The following is a 22,103-nucleotide window of genomic DNA, read 5'->3' as shown; positions in this document are numbered from 1 at the left end:
CTGCACCTGGCAGCCAAGTATTCCTCTTTGTTACCACCCTTCTTTTTTTTTTTTTGGAAAAGCCTTCTTTTCTTCTTAACTGCAGCTTCTACAGCCTCATCCCACTACCAAGTCACTTTATGTCTTGGCAGGCCTCTTTTCCATCCACATGCTGAATCAGTAACTCTCAAGAGGTTGCTCTTGAGGGCTCTTTACTGTTCATTAACTCTTCTGTCCACATCTTCCTCTTCAGGACCTCATCTTGCTGTAGAAGGCATCCTGTACTGCATGGATTTTCAACTTCCATATTTTCCTCATAGGTGCATAGGTTGTCTTTTTTTATCACCCGCTCCTAAAGCATGATGTCACATGTCAGTAACTTTTGTGGCTGCACACACTTCTCGCTCCCTATAACTTTAACATGCCCCACTAATCTCCTATCGGCCCTCCTGACCAGAAATTGGTCTCTCATTCTGTTATTTCCCACAGACCCGTATGTACTCAACCTACTCTCTCTCTTCCTAAAATTTGTATTTTGCACACAATCATGTTCATTGCCTCCCTAAACTCAAGTATCCTCTCCTTTTCCTCATTTTTTGCACCATATGCACATCTCTCATGTATTCCTTTATATCCTTGAGCTGCATCACCTACATGAGCATTTAAATCTTCCCCTAATACTACAATCTTGTCATCACTCATACCACATTCTAGACATATCAAGTCATCCCAAAATCTGTCTCTCTGTAACGCATCGAAGCCTGCCTGTGGAACATATGCCGATTCAGTTGCAAACACCATCTCTCCAAACAAAATTTTCACTACTATTATCCTATCCCTTACTCTCATAACATTCATGACATATTCCAACCATTTCTCCCTAACCCCTTAACCGCGGGTGTCATTCCAGAATGACGGCGACAAAACTGGACCAAACCGCGGGTGGCATTCTGGAATGATCGTGAATATTTTGAACACCGCGCGTTTTCCCGGCGCGCAAATATTCTCACGCAAGAGTAGCTGTCGAGTTCTTTCACGCCAGCCATCCCACACCTCCCTCCTCCAACCCCGAGGGGACCCCCCCCACCCCTGCCCTGACCCGCGTCAGTCAGTATCTGTCCAGCTCTGTGCGTGATAATGGCGCTCCGTCCCGACTCATCGTCGCTCGCTTCCTCCTCTACAATGTTTAGTGCTAGTGTTCCCTCTACCTCTACACCGGTAAAGGAACTGCCGACGGCGAGGCAGAAGGGGTTGAGCACTCCTGAAATTAGAACTGAGCTGGACAAAACAGTAAGTACTACTCTTGATTGTGGCAGTGAAAGTGACATACTCACAGCAAGCAGTGATGATTTGGCAGTGATTGGTGGTGAACCATTTTCCATTGATAGTGACAGTGATGAAAGTGATCGTGTTGATTCCCCCCCACCACCCCCAACTTACTCTGGGAAAGGAAAGGCTCCTATGGGCAAATCTGGTATTGCACGTGGGAAGGGAGTGAAGCGCAGGCTCACGTCTCCCACACCAGGCCCTAGTACGCATTTCCCATCAATTTCCCGTTCCCCTAGCCCAATTGCCCTCACATCATCATCATCATCATCTGTCGTGCCCTCTCCTCAGTCTACATCATCTGAGGAGTACGAATTACCAAAGCCTGCAAAGCGAGGGAAGGCAGGCCGTGCAGGCAGGCCTAGAACAAAGGGGATGCGTGGCAGTTGGAGGGCAAAGCTGGGCGATAAGCGAGGCGATAAGCGAGGTGATAAGCGGGGTAGAAAGGGTCAAGTTTCACCACGCACCAGGTCAGAAACCCCCGCCTGCCCCCCGGTCAGGTCGCACACCCGCGCCACCCCCCCCACTCACCGCCCCCGCACTCACCCCCCTCCCCGTTGCCTCCTGCCTCACCCACCTCCCGCTTGCCTCCTGCCTCACCTCCTGCCTCACCCATTGCCTCTACATCAGCTCCTTCTCACGGGGAAACGAGTGAAATGCAACCTGCCCCTGCCACTGAACCACGCACAGGGCAAGTTGATGCATTTGTTTGGACTGACGGTGGAGATTTCCAGCCACACAATCCACCGTTTGATATGACAAATGCTGGAATACAGCCTGCCTTCCCATGCAACGCAGGTGATGAGTTTGTTGATTACTTCCTGGCCTTCCTTGATGATGAAATTGTGCAGCATGTCAGCGATGAGACCAATAGGTATGCAACTCAGTGTGCAGCACAAGGGCTGGGACCTATTGGCTCGCCAAAGCAAGTGTCATGGTTGCCTGTCGGGATCAGAGAGCTGTATGTTTTTTGCACTCATGTTTTTGATGCCCCATATAAAGAGACATGAGTTGGAGGAGTACTGGCTCGTGGATGACATAACTACTATCCCCATATTCGGGAAGTATATGTCACGGGATCGGTTCCGACAGCTGCTTGGGTACCTGCACTTCGCTGATAATGACAACCCGTCCCAAACTGACCCTTTGTGGAAAGTGAGGGATTTCCTCAACAAGATTAGGGATCGATTTATGCGATTTTTCAGGCCTATGCAGAAAGTCGTCATAGACGAGTCCCTGGTATTGTTCAGAGGACGTCTCAAATTCAGGCAGTACATCCCCAGCAAACGCCACCGCTTTGGGATAAAGTTCTTTGTGCTGTGTGACTGTGAGACGGGGTATATAATGGATTTTGTCATTTACTCGGCTAGCACAATGGATGTGAACAGGAAAGACCCCCTTGGCTTCTCTGGCTCCGTTGTAAAAGTGCTGATGGAGAGGTATTTTGGTGGTAATCATGTGCTGTACACAGACAATTATTACACAGCACCGAAACTCTCCAAATACCTTGCTGAACACGGCATTGGCACTGTTGGCACTGTACGGAGCTATAGGAAAGAGTGGCCTAGTTTCCCCGAAGCATCATCATCATCCAGGGGAGATGTTCACCTGAAGAAGTCAGAAAAGCTTCTTGCGATCAGGTGGCATGACAAGAAGGTTGTCAATATGATCAGCACCATCCACAAGGGGGAAATGAAGAGAACTGGGAAGGTCAGCTACAGGACGGGAGAGCCAATCATGAAGCCTGATGCCGTCATTGATTATAATGTAAATATGAGACTCGTTGATAAGTCTGATATGATGATTGGCGAAATAGACTGTCTCAGGAGAAACACCCGATGGTACAGGAAGGCTTGCCTGCACATGCTTGATATGTGCATGCTCAATGCCTTCATTCTTTACAAGACACAAGTCGGGGGCATAAGGCAACCATCACTGAGACAGTTTTCCAAGACTGTCGTTCAGCAGCTACTTGAACGATTTGGTCAGGTGACGGCATTGATCCCGAGGCGACACTCTGACACACAACCTGACCGTCTTGAGTGCCGCAATTACATGAGCCGGCACCAGCTTGTGAAATTGCCTCCTAAAGCAGGTGGCAGGTTGTCACAGGGCCGCTGCAGAGTATGTTCAACCACCACATGAAGGCCTACGACGAGAAAAATGAGCACACACCAGTGCCTTGAATGCCAAGTCGCTCTATGTGTAACTCCGTGCTTTGCCGAGTACCACTCTCTGAGTAAATACTGAAAGTGACAGTGATATATAGTGATGCGACAGTGACGTGCTTTGCCAATAATTGTATAATGGATAATGTAGTAATAAGGGATATTTTGCCTAGAAAATAAAGGAAATATTGGCCAGTATAATAAGTGATATTGTAATAAGAGAATCTGCGGCACTTGTGGAATTCTGCGGCACTTACGTAATTCTGTGATGCGCCAGTGACGCAATATAGTAATAAGTGCATTGTAAATATAATGTACATTGCCCATATTATATGTAAAATAATATTAGAAGTTAGAAAGAATGAAAAGATCGCAGGAAACGTCAGTGAGCGGGTGCCGCCGCAGTGAAGTGAGGCGCAGCCGCAGTGAAGAGCGGGCGCAGCCGCAGGGAAGTGCCTTTTACCTACCTCAGTGAACACAGAGTGGGTGTTTATCGTATGTACAGTGTTCATATATGTTTATATTACTATTATGAGAGAGTGGTTGGCATTTGGTACTGGTGTGTGGGGCGTAAAATAGTTATTTCACACCCCTCACTTCTAACGGCTCTCCCCGTCCTGTGAAAGTCAACGAAGTCATGAAACCTACATCAATGGAAAGCTGAAGGTTTGTACTTTTTAATGGTACCTTATTTTTTTCTCTAGCTTTATTCTGTGCAGAGTTATTAAGGTTTAAAGGTTTGTTTACATTTGGCTGAAACCCCCGCGGGAGAGGACAGTCAGACCAAAACAATACCCGCGGTTAAGGGGCTAACCAACACCCCCACACCCCCATATCCATATATTCTACCCTGCCAACACAACTTGTAGCAACAATGCCTCCCAGTAATCTTTCTGGCTGATCCACCCCTATACTGGACTTCTTGCACACATCCCACATCCACCCACCTACCACTCATTACCTCAGCCACTTCCCCCACTCAGCCCCTCAAACTTCCCACATTCCACGAAGCCACTCTGATCCCCCTGGGTGATTTAATGTCCCCAGGCATGCTTTGAATAACATTCTTTAACCTGGTCATAATCAGTAATTCAAGAAGGAAAGAGACATGTCATAGCCCCCACCCACTGCACAGTCCCAGGCCCAGGCAATGGATCTGGGACCCCTGGCCCACCAGCCTTTACCAGTGGCTGTGGTAGTGGCCTCGGGACACCCTGCCAGGATAACTAGAGGGACACCCTCCAAGCATGCCTTGGCACTGTAACTGCCCCACCATTATACACCCATTGATAGGGCAGCCTCCTGGGGTGCTACTCCAAGGTTCAGGCCCCTCACATTGTGGAACTGAACTCTAATATGAGAACACATGGATAAAAGAGTTTTTACAAATTAGCAAATAACATACAAGAACTTATGGATAAAAGAGTGATTTTTTTTTTTTTTTTTCCCTAATTAGCAAACATTTTGTTCCATTTCATCCCTTGAAACTGCAAAACCCATTATAGGTGTGGGGTAGAACTAGGTGAGGCATGAGAAAGGACTGATAACTGAATGCTCAGTTTGTCCAAAATGTGTGTGGAAGCATGAAATCACACTAAGAATGTGGAACTGAACGCTAACTTATGAGAACACGTAGGTGGAAGTTTTTTTTTCTGATTAGCATAATTTTCATTCCTTTTCGTCCCCTTAAATTGCAAAACCCATAAATTTTCATCTAACCCTACAGCCATGAGTGTGCCCAGGAAAGGTACCCAGAGTCTGGAGGGTGATGTGCGTGTGAGTTTCAAATTACGTTGCCAGGCCAGCTGACTTCCCGCATGAGCTCTAGTTTTTCTGCGTGTGGATATGACCGGTCTAATTATGCCGAGTGTGTTAGAACAAAAACTTGTTACGCAAGGATTGAGTGTAAATATATGTACATATGTATATATACATATATACAGTACCCTAGCGTCCAACATGCGTTTGTCCAGCACGATTCGCGTCCAGCACGGAGAGCAAAAAATTAGTACGATTTAATATGATTTAAGGACTAAAATGGGTGCGTAAGCATAACACGGACGGAGCTCCGAGAAGTGGGTGAAATCCGCAGAGTTCGCCTCTAGCACGATCACCTCTGGTCCAACACGGTCATACTGGACGTTCCCGTGATGCTGAGAGCCAATCAAAACTTCCGATCAAGTAGCCTCCCACGCCCGCTATCGTGACGTGATCGTGATGTCGCCCAATGAAAAACACTTCTGCTCTCACGTGATGTTTTATTTAAATTTCTCCCGCCACAGCGCCACTCAGTTGCATAATTCGCATTGGATGGTGCTTTTTTCTTGCTGCATTTTCTGCCCTTGCTACTGCATTTTACTCATCTCATGATGCCTAGGAAGCCTGAGAACTCCAAGAAATGGCGGCACCTCCCTCAGGCCACCAAGCTAGAATTCATCGAGAGGCAGAAGAAAGGAGAGAGGAATTTCGAAGGATTTATGAGGGAGGGCGAGGAGGAGCAGCAGCCATTACCCGCTAGTGATGCCAGCAGCCATCCTCCGGGGACCCAGTATGACTACCTACAGCCTCGGATACCACCTTCCATTCCCAACAAGCCCACCAACACTATCCTAAAAGGTTAGTTGTCATTCATAGTACAGTACCATTCAGTATAATTACAGCAGTACTAGTATATGTATAGGTATATGGTAGGTATATAGGGTGACTTCTCCTAGGGTTGCTGACATAATTCATTTTTCCCCATAAACTCTGTTGTTTGTCCAACACATTTTTGGTCCAACACGTGACCCATGCATGACAATATTACCATGTTGGACGCGAGGGTACTGTATATATATATTTATATATATATACTGTACTGTGTATATATATATATATATATATATATATATATATATATACAGTAATCACTCTAATATCCGGACACCCAATATCCGAACATCCCCACTATCCGGACATAAGAATTTTTCATACTGTACTTTTTTCCATACTATACTTACCTCATTTCACTTTTTAATGTCCTTTATTGGTGTGAATAGGGTGTTAGGAGCTATGCATGTGCAGTAGGAAGGTGTTTTTCTGAGTTAGGCTAGGTTAGAGTCCATAAGTACCAGTCCAGGAGCCAGTCACCAGAATGTTTATTATTGTATGAACCTACTTCTAAACCCTCATTTTATGTTTCTTTTGCATTTATTTCAGTCATTTATGTGCCTTATTGGTGTGATTTGGGTCTTAAATAGGTGCTATGCATGTCCAGAGGGAGTTGTATAAGTGTTTCTCTGAGTTAGGGTCCATAAGTCTATCTATCTATCTATCTATAGCCCGACGCCCTAATCCCGCAAAGGGTGGCCGCAGACAAAATGCCTCCAAGTCACTCTGTCACCCACCATTTGACTCCCCTCCCCCCAACTCACCCCCCCCCCTCCCTGATATACCTCTCAAGTCCATCCTTCCACCTCATCCTCGGTCTACCCCTCCCTCTCCCTCCCTCCACCTCACCTACATACACCCTCTTAGTCAGTCTTTCATCCTCCATTCTCTCCACATGTCCAAACCACCTCAGTGTATTTCTCCTAATCTTTTCAACCACATCCACATCTACCCCACAACGTTCCTTCACTTCTTCATTCGTCAACCTGTCCCTCCACGTCACTCCACATGCTCCTCTCAAGTAACTCATTTCCACTGCTCTCACTCTTGACTTGTTCCCCTCTTGCAAGGTCCACGCCTCGCTTCCATACATCAGGGTAGGGATCACAATACCATCATGCAGTGACTTCTTAACTTCCATGCTCACGTCCCTATTTCTCATCACTGCTTTCAGTGTAACAACAACCTTTCTTCCCTGCTGTACCCTTTCACGTACTTCATCCCCCAAAGTTCCATCCTTACTCTTCACACTACCCAAGTACTTGAATGCACTCACATTCTCCATATCCTCACCATCCAACCTCACTGCACACTCTGTGACTTCATTCCTCTCAAACACCATAACTTTACTTTTGTTTACATTAACTTTCAGCTTCCTCCTCCTACACACTGTCCCAAATTCATTCACCAAACCTTGCAACTCCCATTCATCTTCACTCAACAATACTGTATCATCAGCAAACAGCAACACCGGAAGCTTCCAAATCTCACCCTCATTCATTAGGGCCACCCCCACATCCACTGCCCTACCTTGCACCTCCTTTACAACCCCATCCATATACTGTATATATTAAACAGCCATGGAGACATCACACACCCCTGTTTCAGTCCCACATTGAGATCAAAGAACTCACTCAGCTCACCATCCACTCGCACTGTAGCCCTAGCTCCCTCGTACATACTCTTCACAGCACTCGACAATTTCCCCTCCACTCCATATATTCTTAATACCTTCCACATACCTTGCCTATCTATTCTGTCATAAGCTTTCTCCAAGTCCATGAAGGCAGCATACACTTTCCTTCCCTTCTCTAGATACTTCTCCACTAAACATCTTAGAACAAATATCTGATCTACACACCCTTTTCCCTTCCTAAATCCCCCTTGTTCTTCTCCCACTAGCTCCTCTGTCATATGCCTATGGTTACCACATACTTCTCTCTCCCCTTTTCCTTTGTACAGAGGAACAATTATACCTGATTTCCAGTCCTCTGGAACCCTTCCCTCTTCCCAAGCCAATCTACACAACTTCCATATCCACTCCACAACAATCTCACCCCCATACCTAAGCATTTCACCACACACTCCATCAATTCCTGGGGCCATTCCCAGCTTAATCTTCTTCATCGCTTCCACTACTTCCGACCTCCTGATCTCTTCCTCCCTCCTCTCATCTCTTCTTCTCCCAGCCATTCCCCAACCACTTATACTCACACTGCTCTCACTCTCTACATTCAACAAATCCTCAAAGTGCTCCTTCCATCTCCTCAATTTCTCTCTCTTCTCCACCAACAATCTATTATTCCTATCTTTCACTCCCCTACTATTTCCCCTTTCACACTGCCTTACTTTCTTTACCTCCTTCCAAAACAATTTCTTACTCTCCCTCCATTTCACACTCAGATTCCTCCCAAACTCTTCACCCACTTTCTTCTTACTCTCCTTCACCAGTCTCTTAACCTCCCTTCTCCTGCTCACATATACCTCTCTCTTCTCTCTCTCATCTTCTCCCCTACCTCTACTCGCCAACCATTCACCATATGCCTTCTTCTTTTGTTCCACAGCTCGTTTCACCTCTTCATTCCACCATGCTGTCCCTTGCACACCCTTGCATCTCCTCCTCACTCCACAAACCGCCTCACACGCTGCGCTTATCTCTTCCGTGAATATCTTACATACGTCTTCCACCCCTTCCATCTGCTCTAGCTCATACCTTCCCAATCTTTCTTCCACTATGCTCTTATACTCTGTCCTTTTCTCACTATCTTGCAATTTCTCCACTCTTCTCACAGGAGCTGCTTCCTCCTGTCTTCCCCTTCGTCTCCTCAACCACTTTCTTTGCAGCTCTACCTTGGCCATCAATAAGTGATGGTCCGAGACTCCATTCCCCCACCCTCTCCACACCCTTGCATCCAACACTTGTCTTCTCATTCGCTCATCCACACACACGTAGTCTATCATTGCCTTTCGTTCAACAAGTTCACCATCCATCATCCTCATTACTCTCCATGTATACCGGTGGATCATCTTATGACGAAAGTAGGTGTTGGCTATTGCCAACCCCTTACCAGCACAGATGTCCACCAAAGCACTACCATTCCCATCTACTTCAGCTGGCACACCCCACTGACCAACCACTCCATCCACTCATACATTCCCAACTTTGCCATTCATGTCTCCAATCAACAGCACTCTCTCACTCCTCTCAAACTTGTCCATACATGCTTCTACTCTCGCCCAAAACTCATCTTTCACTCTTGCCACTCGATCCTCTGTTGGAGCATACACACATACAACCGCCCAAGCTTGTATACCTACTTTCATCCTCATCCATACAATCCTTGCACCCACTGTTCCATACTCTCTTATATTCTCCTTCCACTTCTTGCTTATCATCAGACATACTCCCTCTCTTGCCCTCTCATTCTCACTGACTCCCGCACATATACCTACACCGTATTCCCATTCTCTCATCCTTTCACCTTTCCATTTAGTTTCAGTCAGTCCACATATATCCACTTTTGCATCCGGATATTGGGCCCCATAAGCTGGGGCCCAATATCCGGACCTACCTATGGCTCTATTACGTCGGATATTGGAGGGATTACTGTATGTATGTATGTATGTATATATATATATATATAATACAGTAATCCCTCTAATATCCGACGTAATAGGGCCATAGGCAGGTCCGGATATTGGGCCCCAGCTTATGGACTTGTACTTATGGACCCCTAACTCAGAGAAACACCTATACAACTCCCTCTGGACATGCATAGCACCTATTTAAGACCCAAATCACACCAATAAGGCACATAAAAGACTGAAATAAATGCAAAAGAAGCATAAAATGAGGGTTTTGAGGTAGGTTCATACAACATTAAACATTCTGGGTACTTACAAGTGCCTGGCTCCTGGACTGGTACTTATGGACCCTAACCTAGCCTGACACAGAAAAACACCTTCCTACTGCACATGCATAGCTCCTAACACCCTATTCACACCAATAAAGGACATTAAAGAGTGAAATGAGGTGTTTGAGGTAAGCATAGTATGGAAAAAAGTACAGTATGAAACATTCTGCCTACTTACAGCAAGTCCATGGCCATCTCGATGAATAACCACCTCCTCTCAGACTCTGACAGTAAGAAGGATTTCCTGAAGCACTTGCAGTACACTGTTCATGAAGTCTTGCACTGAACTTAGTTATTCGCACTCAGAAGTCCGTTCTCTTCACAGTGTGCACTCTTGTCTAACTTATGCTCCATTGTAACTTACTAAGTGTTGCACTCTGCACTTTAACTTTTCCCACTCCTCTAACCATTTTCTAAAGCAAAAACAAACAAGTCTATTTATGTTAAATGTTGTTTCAAAATTGTATTCTCACTCACAACTGTAAATCTTTAACACAACACACTGTTTTTTTCACTGCACATCACTGCAAAGTCCCATGTGGTCTTGTGGAGAAGTTCTTGCTATTTAACCCCTACACCGCGGGCATGTTTACCGATGTTTTGCGTGTGCCGCGGGGTTATTCGGGCTCCGACAGACTCTCAAAAAATATTTGCCAAAAATCAGTTATTAGTCCTAGAATATTAAAATTATATATGCTTATGGCACATACCTTCAGCTTTCTCCTGGAATGTTTGTTGAGCCTTCGTCAGTTACCGTAGGACTTGTGGAGACCTCTGAAGTTGGGTAACAAAGTCTCCACTTTACAGTTCCCGACAACCCATAATATGATTACCACAGCCAGATATAAACACTATAAATACTACTCTATGATTTTCAAGTAGTTTGGGATCCATACTCCAAAAAAAAACCCACTGTGAAAGCAATGAAAATTATGAGCGCGTCTGACCGCCGCACTTCCGCTAGTTCGCTCTTGGTCCACTGTCATTTATTATTCATAAAACCCCTCACACTTTATATTTCTATAACTACATAACACTTATATATATCTACAGTCTTTATCCATAAGTTTCCTTCAGTAGTATTAGTTTATTGCCACTGTAGGGATTCAATTTCTTTCAGTAAAATACGTAGCATTCACTTTCTCGTCCTGTATACTGGCATTGAGAGTGAATGTCACTTTCATCTTCACTCTCATAACTCATAGTATTCAGACATGCTATAGTGAAACTTTCACTTTCATTACTCCTAGGGTATATACTCGTATTCTTAAAAATACTACTCATTTACATTTCTATTTACGTTCTCTATTTTATTTACGTTATTTACATTTCTATTTTATTTACACTGTGTTATGCACTGTCACTTGAAGTAACTTATAAAACTATTTTCCATTGTTCACGTTTATTTTCATTCATTACTTTCACTTGCTGTTTACACATTATTTACAATTCCACTTACACTGTTTTACTCAATAGAAAGATCGTAGCCACTCTTTTATCAATTGTCAGCCCTTTACCTCTTTCCACACGAGGTTTAGTAGGGGGTAAAGGTCACAGGGCCCTTGCATGGGGGTGAAAAAAGGCCCTGAAGTCAGCAAGAGGATGAGCCGTACCTCCTCTTCGGAATCTGAGAGAGAACTGCTAGGAGGGCCGGCCGGGGTTGAGGCTTGAGGGTTATTCAGTACTACCAACGTAGCTCTTGAAACAGCTAAGTCTAGCACTGATATGATTGGCAGGAAATCTAGACAATACATTATAAATTTGGTAGTTCCAGGTGAATGTAAATATCACTTAGGCTTCTCCCTTCCCTCCTTACATGTATATTTATTACGAAAATAGATTAGAGGCCTACTTAGGAGATATATAATCAGAGCTACCAATGTTAAATCTTGAAACAGCTTTGTTTAGCACTGATATGATTGGCAGGAAATCTAGACAATACATTATAAATTAGGTAGTTCCAGGTGAATGTAAATATCACTTAGGCTTCTCCCTTCCCTCCTTACATGTATATTTATTACGAAAATAGATTATACGGCATATTTCAAGGGGAAAAACAGCGAAAATTAGCGAACGAGTGCACGTGAGGTGTTGTCAGGTGATAATTAGCCAATTCCAGGTGTATGGCACTCTCACTTACCTTATTTCTTTCTTGTATATATTATTTGGTATAAGAATACGACATAGGGCTTATTTCAATGGATGAAATCAGTGAAAAATTCCAGGGAAGATTTACTTAGCATAGCATGGCCGGGCAGGCGAGAGGATAGGGTAATGGAGGGGGGGTAGGGAGGGGAGTCAAGAACGGGGAGAAATGGCTAAATTGTCAACAATGGATGGGAGTACAGATGAGATTAGGAGTGCTGACTAGTGTTGGACATTGGCAGTACTGATAGATGATACAAGCCCCCACTTGAAAGCCCGGGTGAATTCAAAATAACACAGAATCACAAAAGCGACGCCCCGCGGTATGATCCCTTGCTCCCAAGCGTCACGAAAGTGACGCCCCGTGGTTAAGGGGTTAATCACTGTCAGAGTCCGAGAGTATCACTGGCAGGTGACCTAGGGGTGCGTCGCTGGGTCATGGTGATGGCGTACCCACTGCAGACGACTCTGAAGACAGACGCAAACTCACGTCGAGCGGTGACTCCACCGTGGCTGATGTACTGGGCTGTGGCTCGGAGCATGAGGGCCTGTCTTGGGGAGGCAGGGCTGGGCACAGCGGGGGTCACGGGCCTGAAAAAACTGTCAATGGTTGATTGACGCAAGGACCGACGATTCTGACGATTGATGATGCACTGCCTGAAAGCACGCACTTCCTCCACAAGTCCAAGGGCCCCATCTCCCTGTCGCAGTCCGGGCGTTCCAGGTAGTCGAGAACGAACTCTAGGTGTTCCCGGACTGCGCTCAGCTTGGGGATGGCTGGAGTAGTGTCATGCTGAGAGAAGTCCGCATCATCGTTGCCGTCCTCGGAGTCTTCAAGCTGGGTACTGATACCTGCAACTGAAGATGCGATCTCGATATCAGACAATGTCTGATACCCAGGATCGTCCTTGTCGTCATCCAACCACTCACACACATCGTCCACATCAACATCGCCGCCATGCGTACTTAGCCGTGCCTGGAAGTCATCCATGTGAAACCCTAGAAAATCGTACTCCACATCCGTTCCGAGAAGCAGACGAGACCAACCATTTTCTAGAGTCTTGACAGGGACTTCCTTCCATGCACTGGCCCAGGTGTAGATTGCAGACTTGATGTTGTAGCGGTGAAGGTTTTCCAAAGTCCGCAGGCCTCGCATGTCCAGTCCCTCCCTGCGCTCGTCCCCGTCCTCGAGAACAACCATCACCTCATCCAGGAACTTCCTCGGTATAGGCGCTTTGTTGCCACGATCATTCCTTGGTCCATTGGTTGGATGAGAGCAGTCATATTAGGTGGCAGAAACATGCACCTAATCCGGCCATTCTCAGCCACCAAGTCCTTGTCACACGGGTGGGCAGGTGCATTGTCGAGGAGAAGGATGACCTTTACCTGGTCGCGCGGGATTCCCAGTGTCTTCATCTGGTAATGTATGACCTCCTTGACGAAGTGGCAGTGGAATCAGTCTTTGAAGATCTGGGCTGTAAACCATGCCATCAAAGAATGGTACCAGACGACAGGAAGGACATCCATCACCCCACGAAGACACTGAGGCTGCTTTGCATGCCCAACAATAACGGGCTTAAGCCGGTGCATGCCGTTAGCAGTGGCACAACACAAAGCAGATATCCGTTGCTTGGAGAGCTTGCGGCCAGGTACACGCTTCTCCGTCTCCTCGGCAAGAGCGTTCGTTGGCAAAGAGCGATAGAATAAACCAGTTTCGTCAGCATTGTAGACTTGACCGAGAGTGAGGCCCTCCCTGTCGATCAAGCCCTTCACCTTGTGCCGAAACTTGTCAACTCCATCCTCGTTAGTGTCCAAAGCTTCGCCATGAGCTTTACGGTTGGTAAGGCCATGCTGTAACTTGAACGCGAAGAGCCAACGCTCGGATGCCTTGAAGTCTAGGGCGTCATGAAGCCTGGCGAACTTCTCAGCAGCAGCCTTCAGCTCCATTCCACGTACCATCACACCAGCAGCACGTTGCTGTCGATACCAAATCAACGTGGAGCGGTCAATTTCAGCAAACTTGGGAGTAAACATCACCTTCCTCTCCACGTTGCATTTGCTTCTCAACGAGAAGTCAGCCGTGTACTGCATGAGTTTGTCTCGGGACCTCTTGATATCGAACAAAGTTGATTGGGCCAGGTTGAACTCGCGGAGGATGCGGCAAGAAGATCACCCCGCATCTACTTTCTCTAATATCTCCCGTTTCTTCTCCAGAGTCAACACCACTCTCTTCCTCTTCTCAGGAGGCGGGGCCATCATCACACACACTAATAGGAGGCCCGAGAGCAGCAGGAGTGCCTGCAGCAGGTAAGGAACCACCACAAAAGCGATCACATGGGCAGCCATGACGACGAGCATGCACTCGCGACGAGAGACAGGGGGAAAGTGGGGAGGATGCATCGGCGCTCTATCGGACGTCGGAGGAATGACGCGCCACAACAAAGCTGTCCCGCGCCACACGCGCCAAGTTCAAATTACGGGCGGGAATTTTTTTTTTTTTTTTTTTTTTGGTTTTCGGATCGTTTTGGGAATATTGGATCTCAGGACAATTATGTCTGGTTAGTGGAGATGTTCAGATATTGGGCATTCAGATATTAGAGGGATTACTTATATATATATATATATATATATATATATATATATATAAATATATATACTGTCTGTATATATATATTTATCATATACGGTGCCTCTGTGGTAGAGTGTGCGTTTTGCACGCTGGCGAGCGCGAGTTGGCCTCCCACCAGAGTTGTAAAAACTTTGGGAAGCTGAGGCGTTCACCAAGCCACTTGCTACTTTGGCTGACACAAGGGGTGCTATGGTTGAACCAGTGTCGCATACTAGTATGCTTGCACCCAGTCGGCTTAAGGCAGGCTGATTACTCTTGGTTCTAAGCCTACACGAACATCCAAAGCCACTGCAACAGTACAATTACACTTACAAGCACTTCTCACCCTACACACAGTCTCTACTGCCAGACAGCCTAAGCCACTGGGTAGAGATACATTGGCTATATCGTCCCTGCTTCGGTAGGGATAGGCCGGTCCTGCAGTGGACCTCAATGGCTGATGATGATGATGATATACATATATATATATATATATATATATATATATATGTATACAGTATATGTACTTCTCTCTCTCTCTCTATACTGTATAATATATATATATATATATATATATATCTGTCTATCTATTGCCGACGCCTCAATCCCGTTCGGTGTGGCCACAAACAAATCGCCTCCAAGTTGCCCTGTCCCCCTCCATTTCATTGCCCTGCTCCCAACTCACACCCCCCTCTCTCATATACCTCTCCACCCCATCCCTCCATCTCATCCTCGGCCTCCCCCTTCCTCTTCCCCCCTCCACCTCACTCACATACACTTTCTTCATCAGTCTTTCACCCTCCATCCTCTCCACATGGCCATATATATATATATATATATATATATATATATATATATATATATATATAGTATATATAAAATAATGAAGAGGTGAAACATGTTGTGACACAAAAGAAAAAAGCATATAATGAATGGATGAGAAATAGAGGCATGGAAGAAGTTGAGAGATGGAAGAGAGAGTTATATGTAGAGAGGAAGAGAGAGGTGAAAAGATTAGTAAGAGAGAGTAAGATGAGAGTGGATGAGGAATTTGGAAGGAATTTGAGTGTCAAGTGGAGGGAATGTAAGAAAATGTTCTGGAAAGAGGTAAAGAGAGTCAGACAAGGTGGCAGTGAAGTTAGTAGGGAAGTGAAAAATAAAAATGGTAGATTACCAGTGGAGAAGGGAGAAGACGTGAGCAGATGGAGAAAACACTTTAATGAATTGTTGAACATAGAGAATGAAAGTAATGCGAGTATAAGCAGCTGGGGAATGGTTGAGAGAAGGAGGGAGGTGAGAAGACAGGAAGGAATCAGTAGTATGGAAGTTGTGGAAATGGGGAAGGCCCCAGGAATTGATGGAGTGTGTGGTGAAATGCTGAAGCATGGGGGAGAGATCGTAGTAGAATGGATGTGGAAGATGTGTAGATTGGCCTGGGAGGAAGGTAGAGTCCCAGAGGATTGGAAGTCAGGTATAATTATTCCCTTGCACAAAGGGAAAGGGGAAAAAGAAGTGTGTGGTAATCACAGGGACATTAGTCTTCTTAGTGTAATTAGGAAAAGTATACAGTATAATACTTATTGACAGAGTTAGGGAAATAACTGAGGAATTAGTTGGAGAAGAACAGGGAGGCTTTAGGAAGGGAAGAGGTTGTGTAGATCAGATATTCACTCTTAGATCTTTAGTGGAAAAGTTTCTAGAGATGGGAATGAAGTTGAATGCAGCCTTCATGGATTTGGAGAAAGCATACGACAGGGTGGATAGACACGGATTGTGGAAAGTGCTAAGAATATATGGAGTAGATGGGAAGTTCTTGAGTGCTGTGAAGAGTATGTATGAGGGTGCTAAGGCTGCAGCGCAAGTGGATAGTGAACTGAGCGAGTTTTTCTCTTTGAAGGTTGGGTTGAAACAGGGATGTGTCTTGTCTCCATGGTTGTTCAATCTGTACATGGAGTGTTTGGAAACTACCTGTACTGTTGCTTGCAGATGATTCTGTGTTGTTAAGTGAAGACGAAGGGGAGCTGCAAGGCCTGGTGGATGAGTTTGGGGGAGTGTGTAAGAAACTGAATCTGAAGGTGAATTTAGGGAAGAGTAAAGTTATGGTCTTCGAGAGAGGTGAAGTCAGTGAATGTACAGTGAGGCTGGATGAGAAGGAAATGGAAAATGTGAGTACATTTAAGTGCTTGGGTAGTGTGATGAGTAAGGATGGAAGTTTGGAGGGTGAAGTGCTTGAAAGGGTACAACAGGGAAGAAAGGTTGCTGGTTCCTTGAAGGTGGTGATAAGAAACAGGGAAATGAGCATGGAAGTGAGCATGGAAGTGAAAAAATTATTATGTGACAGTATTGTGATACCAACTCTAACTTATGGAAGTGAAGCTTGGACGTTGTTGGAGGGACAAAAGTCAAGAGTGAGAGCAGTGGAAATGAGTTATTTGAGAGGAGCCTTTGGAGTCGCATGGAGAGACAGATTGACAAAGGAGAAAGTGAAGGAGCGCCGTGGTGTGGATGTGGATGTGATAGGAAGCGTTAGGAGAAACACACTGAGGTGATTTGGCCATGTGGAGAGGATGGAGAGTGAGAGACTGATGAAGAGAGTGTATGTGAGTGAGGTGGAGGGGAAGAGTGGGAGGGGAAGGCCAAGGATGAGATGGAGGGATGGAGTGGAGAGGTATATGAGAGAGGGGTGTGTGAATGGGAGCAGGGCAGTGAAATGGCGGGGGACAGGATGACGTGGAGGCAATTTGTTTGTGGCCACCCCATGTAGGATTAAGGCATCTGGCAATAGATAGATATTTAGATTGATAGCAAAATTAAAATATATGGAGTATTTTAGTTATAATATTAATATGTTAGACTGTTTTTACCACAAAACAAGGGTAAATCATTCACTGTTGGAGGTAAGTGAATTTAAAAATTACACATCACAGCACACACTTGACAAGTTGACACATCAGTCCACCTCTATTCCTTGGCTCTGACCTCCTCAGTCCTCACTCCTCGGTCACAGTCAGACACCTCCAACAAATGAGACAACTTCATCTCGAGCAAGTCATAAAAACCAGCCACTCAAAGTTCTCAGAGATCAGGCTGGTTTGAGGGCATGTGTGCACTTGCGGAAGCACTTCCGCGAACGCAAAATGGCAAATTTGCATAGAATTTGTTGCAAAAGCAAATCTGCAATTGAAATGACACTTCCGCAGTCACGCAATTTGCGGTTTATGGAAGTGATTGCGGAAATGCCCAACTCTACTTGAATCATTGGAAGGTCTGAGCTGCATTGTGTAGCCCAAAACTCATGTAGGCATTTTCAAAGAGTCCAGGGGTGGTGAAGGCAGTTTTTTGGACACCTTCAGATGCCACTGAAATATGGTGGAGGACATGCACAAGGTCAATTTGGAAAATATCTTCTTGTCGAGCTTTTGGTGAAAATCATGGACATGTGGGATGGAGTAGCTGTCAGGTTTTGTAATATAGTTGAGTGCTCTGTAGTAGCTGTAAGCTCTCCACTTGTTGGGGACAGATTTTGGGATCATGTGGAGTGGAGGGTCCCAAGAGCTCCAAGGGGGCTGGATGATGCCTTGGTCCAGGAGGGAACTGGATTCTGCCTTGGCTGCATTGAGTCATTCTGGAGGAAGGCGGCAAGGTCGGCCGATAACTAGGGGTCCTGATGTTTTGATGTGGTGAAAGATCCTGGCAGAAGTGTGGACTGGTGATGTGCATTGAGAGAACAGTTCAGAGAAATCCTGCAGGAGGTAGGAGAAGTTGTTGGGCTGTGAAAGGCAGGAAATAATGTATGTCCATGTGGCATGCATGCTGACCACCTTCTGTCTTGAGGGAACATGTGTGAGGCAGTTGCTTGATGGTTCAGAGATGAGTTTGTTGTAAGCAAGGAAGCCATAGCCAAGGATCATTTGAGATACGTCAGCAACGATGATGGTCCAAGTCAGGGTGTGTGGCAGGCCAAGGTCAATATTGAGGGTCAGTACACCATGAATAGTGATAGACTACCCATAAAATGTAAAGAGGTCGTAGGCAGGCTGTTGGCAGTTGTGTTGAGGTGGAGGAATAATGCTGAAGGTCACTCCTGTGTCGATGAGGTAATGGTCTTGAAGCGCAGTCAGTGATGTGCAGGAGGGCAATGTGCTGCAGAGGAGTGATAGCTGTGGCGTGGGTGTCTGCGTAATGGGGTGAAGGGAGGGGGTGGCGGTGTCTACCATTCCTCGCTGCTGGAGTTTTCCTGAAAAGCACAGGGAGCAGCGCAGTTGTGGGCGTGAGGGCAGAAACAGACATAGACCCAGCATACGTTCTCCCGTTGAGTGGTGGTAGGGTGGCTTGCAGAGTTGTTTTGTCAAGCAGTAGATGGCCATAGTTTCGGAGCACCTTGGGGTGGTTGGCCATGGATGAGCAGATGTTCCAAGATGTCAGTGAATCAGCAGAGGGCTTGGAGTCTGCTCTCAATGTTGTTGGCTTGAGAAGGTGGGTAGCTGGAGGCGACATTGGTGGCACTGTCCTGGCTTGAGATGATCATGGAGACAATGTTGTGGTGGGCCTGTGAGGTAAACTCCCTGATTACCCTACCTGCAGTTGCTGAGTACTCCGTGGTTTAGGAGGCAGTGTCCATGGTTGATAGGTTGAGGTGGACATCGTTGGAAAGCTTTTGGCGATGTAGGTGCCACAGGATGGTGTCTTGCAGCTTGTCAGTGCAATGGTTGTTAATGCGCTTCATTTCTTCCCATAAGCGGGCTGGTATGGAGTCGCAGAGTGTGAGATGTGTGAGATCCTGCAAGATGTTGTTGCTGGACTGATTGTACCGGTTGCGGAGGGCGTCTCTAAGGGCGGCAAACTTGTGGTCAGCTGGTGGATTGGTGATGACCACCGAAACCTCTGAGACAGCCTCTGTTGGAAGAGCGTAGAGCATTGCCACGTATTTTTGTGAGTCATTGACCATTCTGCCAGTGAGAGCAACTTCAGTATTTTCCAGTCAGACCTCAGCGTTATGGTTGAGTGTGGGAAGAATCATCCTTTGCTCAGCCATCGTCTGAGAGGTCACTCCAGGATCACCAATTGTGGTACCCTATTCACGGGTTGTCTTATTCCCTTTTGCTACAGTGATGCAGAGACCAAGGTGCAAACACATTCAGAGACAGGAGAAGGGAAACTCATTGGGCCTAACAGCAGTTTATTGTAAGACTACAGCAGGTGCATGCATAGGGGGTAGTCAGCTGCTGTAGAGATGACATCTGCAACTGATGCTGGTGAGATGCTGCTGGAGAAGCAGGAGGTGCTGCTGCTGGGGAGACTGGAGCAGGAGTCAGTGCCAGTGAGATGGCTGGAGCTGGTGCTGCTGAAATGACGTTAGCATTCACCCTGGTCTGGCATCCCTGATGCAACTGTGGAGTCACCTTCTCTGCTCCTTTGGGCAAAAAGGGCACAGTAGCTTGGGTTCCCCTGTGCCATTGTTGCCCGGAGCATGCATATGCTGTCTCCGAGCCCGCCAACGGAAGTGGTTGCAGGGGAGACTGTTGTAGTGGGCACTGGTGGTGGCATTACCACCACCAGTGCCCAGGATGAATAGGAAGAGATGAGAAATGTGATTGACCCATGGGAAGACATATACCAGATATTGTTTAAGAGAAATTAAAGAGCAGAGCCAGCACTTATGGGGTCTTTTATATACTTCAGTGATCAGAAATTTGTCGGCATCATTTATTATGAATTACAGGCATCCAAGACTGCAAAGTCAACATTTGATCTGTTTCATTTTGTTTTGAATGGCTTTGTACTATACTGTACATGCTTTCATGTATCAGCCTTGTTTACCTGATGATGACATTCCATGTGGCACAGTTCAGTCCCTTTTAGTGTACCTTTGACTAACACAATTCCATTTGGCAGACTTAAGGATGAGCAACTGAGAGATTGGCAGGGAATTGAATGCACTGAGAGATTGACAGGGAATTGAATGAAGTGATGATGTGATGCATTTGGGAAGACTGAGGTGGTTTGAACATGTCGAGAAAACGGAGGATGAAAATTAGATGAAAAGATATCAGTGTGGATGTGGATGGTAGAACATCAAAAGGTGGACATAAAAAGACTAAAATGAGCATGAATAAATCATTTTCATAAACAGCAGTTTTCATATCCAACAGAGCTTAGTTTATTTTGCAACCAACAGGGTGATGGAGGAGAAGACTATAATGCAGATGATCTGCCCGGAGAAGGTGGCATGGAGGTGGACCCAAGCTATGACCCATCTGTGGAATTTTTGGGTGGCATGATGCCTTCTCAGGTGAGGAACCTTGTATTGTCTAGCTTTGTAGTGTTGAAGCTTACTGACCTCAAATAAAGATTAGTGGTACTTTAGTAGTAGTAGTTGTTCCCTAGGCAGTCTAGCCGAACAGCCCCGAGTCCCTAAGGAAGGCCATGGCCGAGACCGGGCTTTTCCACAGAGCTCTCAAGGAATGTATAGTACTCGTCAAAATTACGCAGCGCCTTCCTCCGGGCGCGCAATACTTATAGCCAAAAAAGAATCACCCATTTTGGGGGGTAAAAATTGAGCCACAAGTTTGCGCCGCGATCATGACATCACGGTAGCCTGAGGCCTTCCGACGCGCTGGTTGGTTCCCGTCTCAGTTGCCCACGGGCTGCCTGAGAGAGAGGAGCTCCGCCACGTCTCCCTCTGAAATTGCACCATTTTTTACCGAGTGTCCCGCAGTGTTTTGGCTTTCGCCAATTTGTTATGGCACCTACCCGTGAACTATCGAGTGAAATCATATCCCAGATCATTGCTCTAAAGGAGGCAGGCCACCAGACAAAGGAAATTAGTGAATTGGTTGGTGTGGCACGATCGACAGTGCGTCATTGGTGTGCGTGGTTTCGAGTGGAAAACATTGGTGAAATTCCCACAAAGAAGCCGTGGTCTGGTAGGCCTAGGAAAACTTCCCCAAGGTCTGTTAATGTTTTAAAATGTGCAGTGGAGTTTAATCCTCGTGTGAGTGCAAGAAAAATAAAGGAAAGCAACCCGGAAGTGTTTGGTGAGGTGTCTGTGAGAACTGTGTCTCGTAGGGTTCATGAACTTGGTTACACAAGTCACAGGCCTGTGAAGAAGCCTCTTCTCACAAAGAACCAGAGACTTTGTAGGCTTGCCTTTGCTAATAAATATCTCAACTGGGGTGAGGAGCATTGGTTGTTAGTGTTGTGGTCTGATGAGGCAACGTTTAGTGTGACCTGTAACAGAGGAACACGTGTGTACCGATGCAAAGGTAGTGACCCACTTGACCCACGGTACGTAGAAAGCACAGTTAAACATCC

The 22,103-nt window shown here is 46.0% G+C and overlaps 1 protein-coding gene across 1 annotated transcript in view; it reads left to right on the top strand.

Annotated features, from left to right (window-relative positions):
* Taf1 (TATA-box binding protein associated factor 1) overlaps nt 1-22,103 on the top strand; it is a 667,992-nt gene that overhangs the window by 611,285 nt on the left and 34,604 nt on the right. The window contains exon 35 of the mRNA XM_080273519.1: nt 20,968-21,081. Coding sequence (XP_080129645.1) covers nt 20,968-21,081 — 114 coding nt within the window. The remainder of the gene's footprint in view (nt 1-20,967; nt 21,082-22,103) is intronic.

This window comes from Coenobita brevimanus, chromosome 55 (assembly GCF_032717465.1).
Source record: "Coenobita brevimanus isolate Jiangsu-jjx chromosome 55, ASM3271746v2, whole genome shotgun sequence".
Classification (NCBI taxonomy): domain Eukaryota; kingdom Metazoa; phylum Arthropoda; class Malacostraca; order Decapoda; family Coenobitidae; genus Coenobita; species Coenobita brevimanus.
Note: the sequence above shows the minus strand (reverse complement) of the source record. Positions and strands in the feature narration are given on the sequence as shown.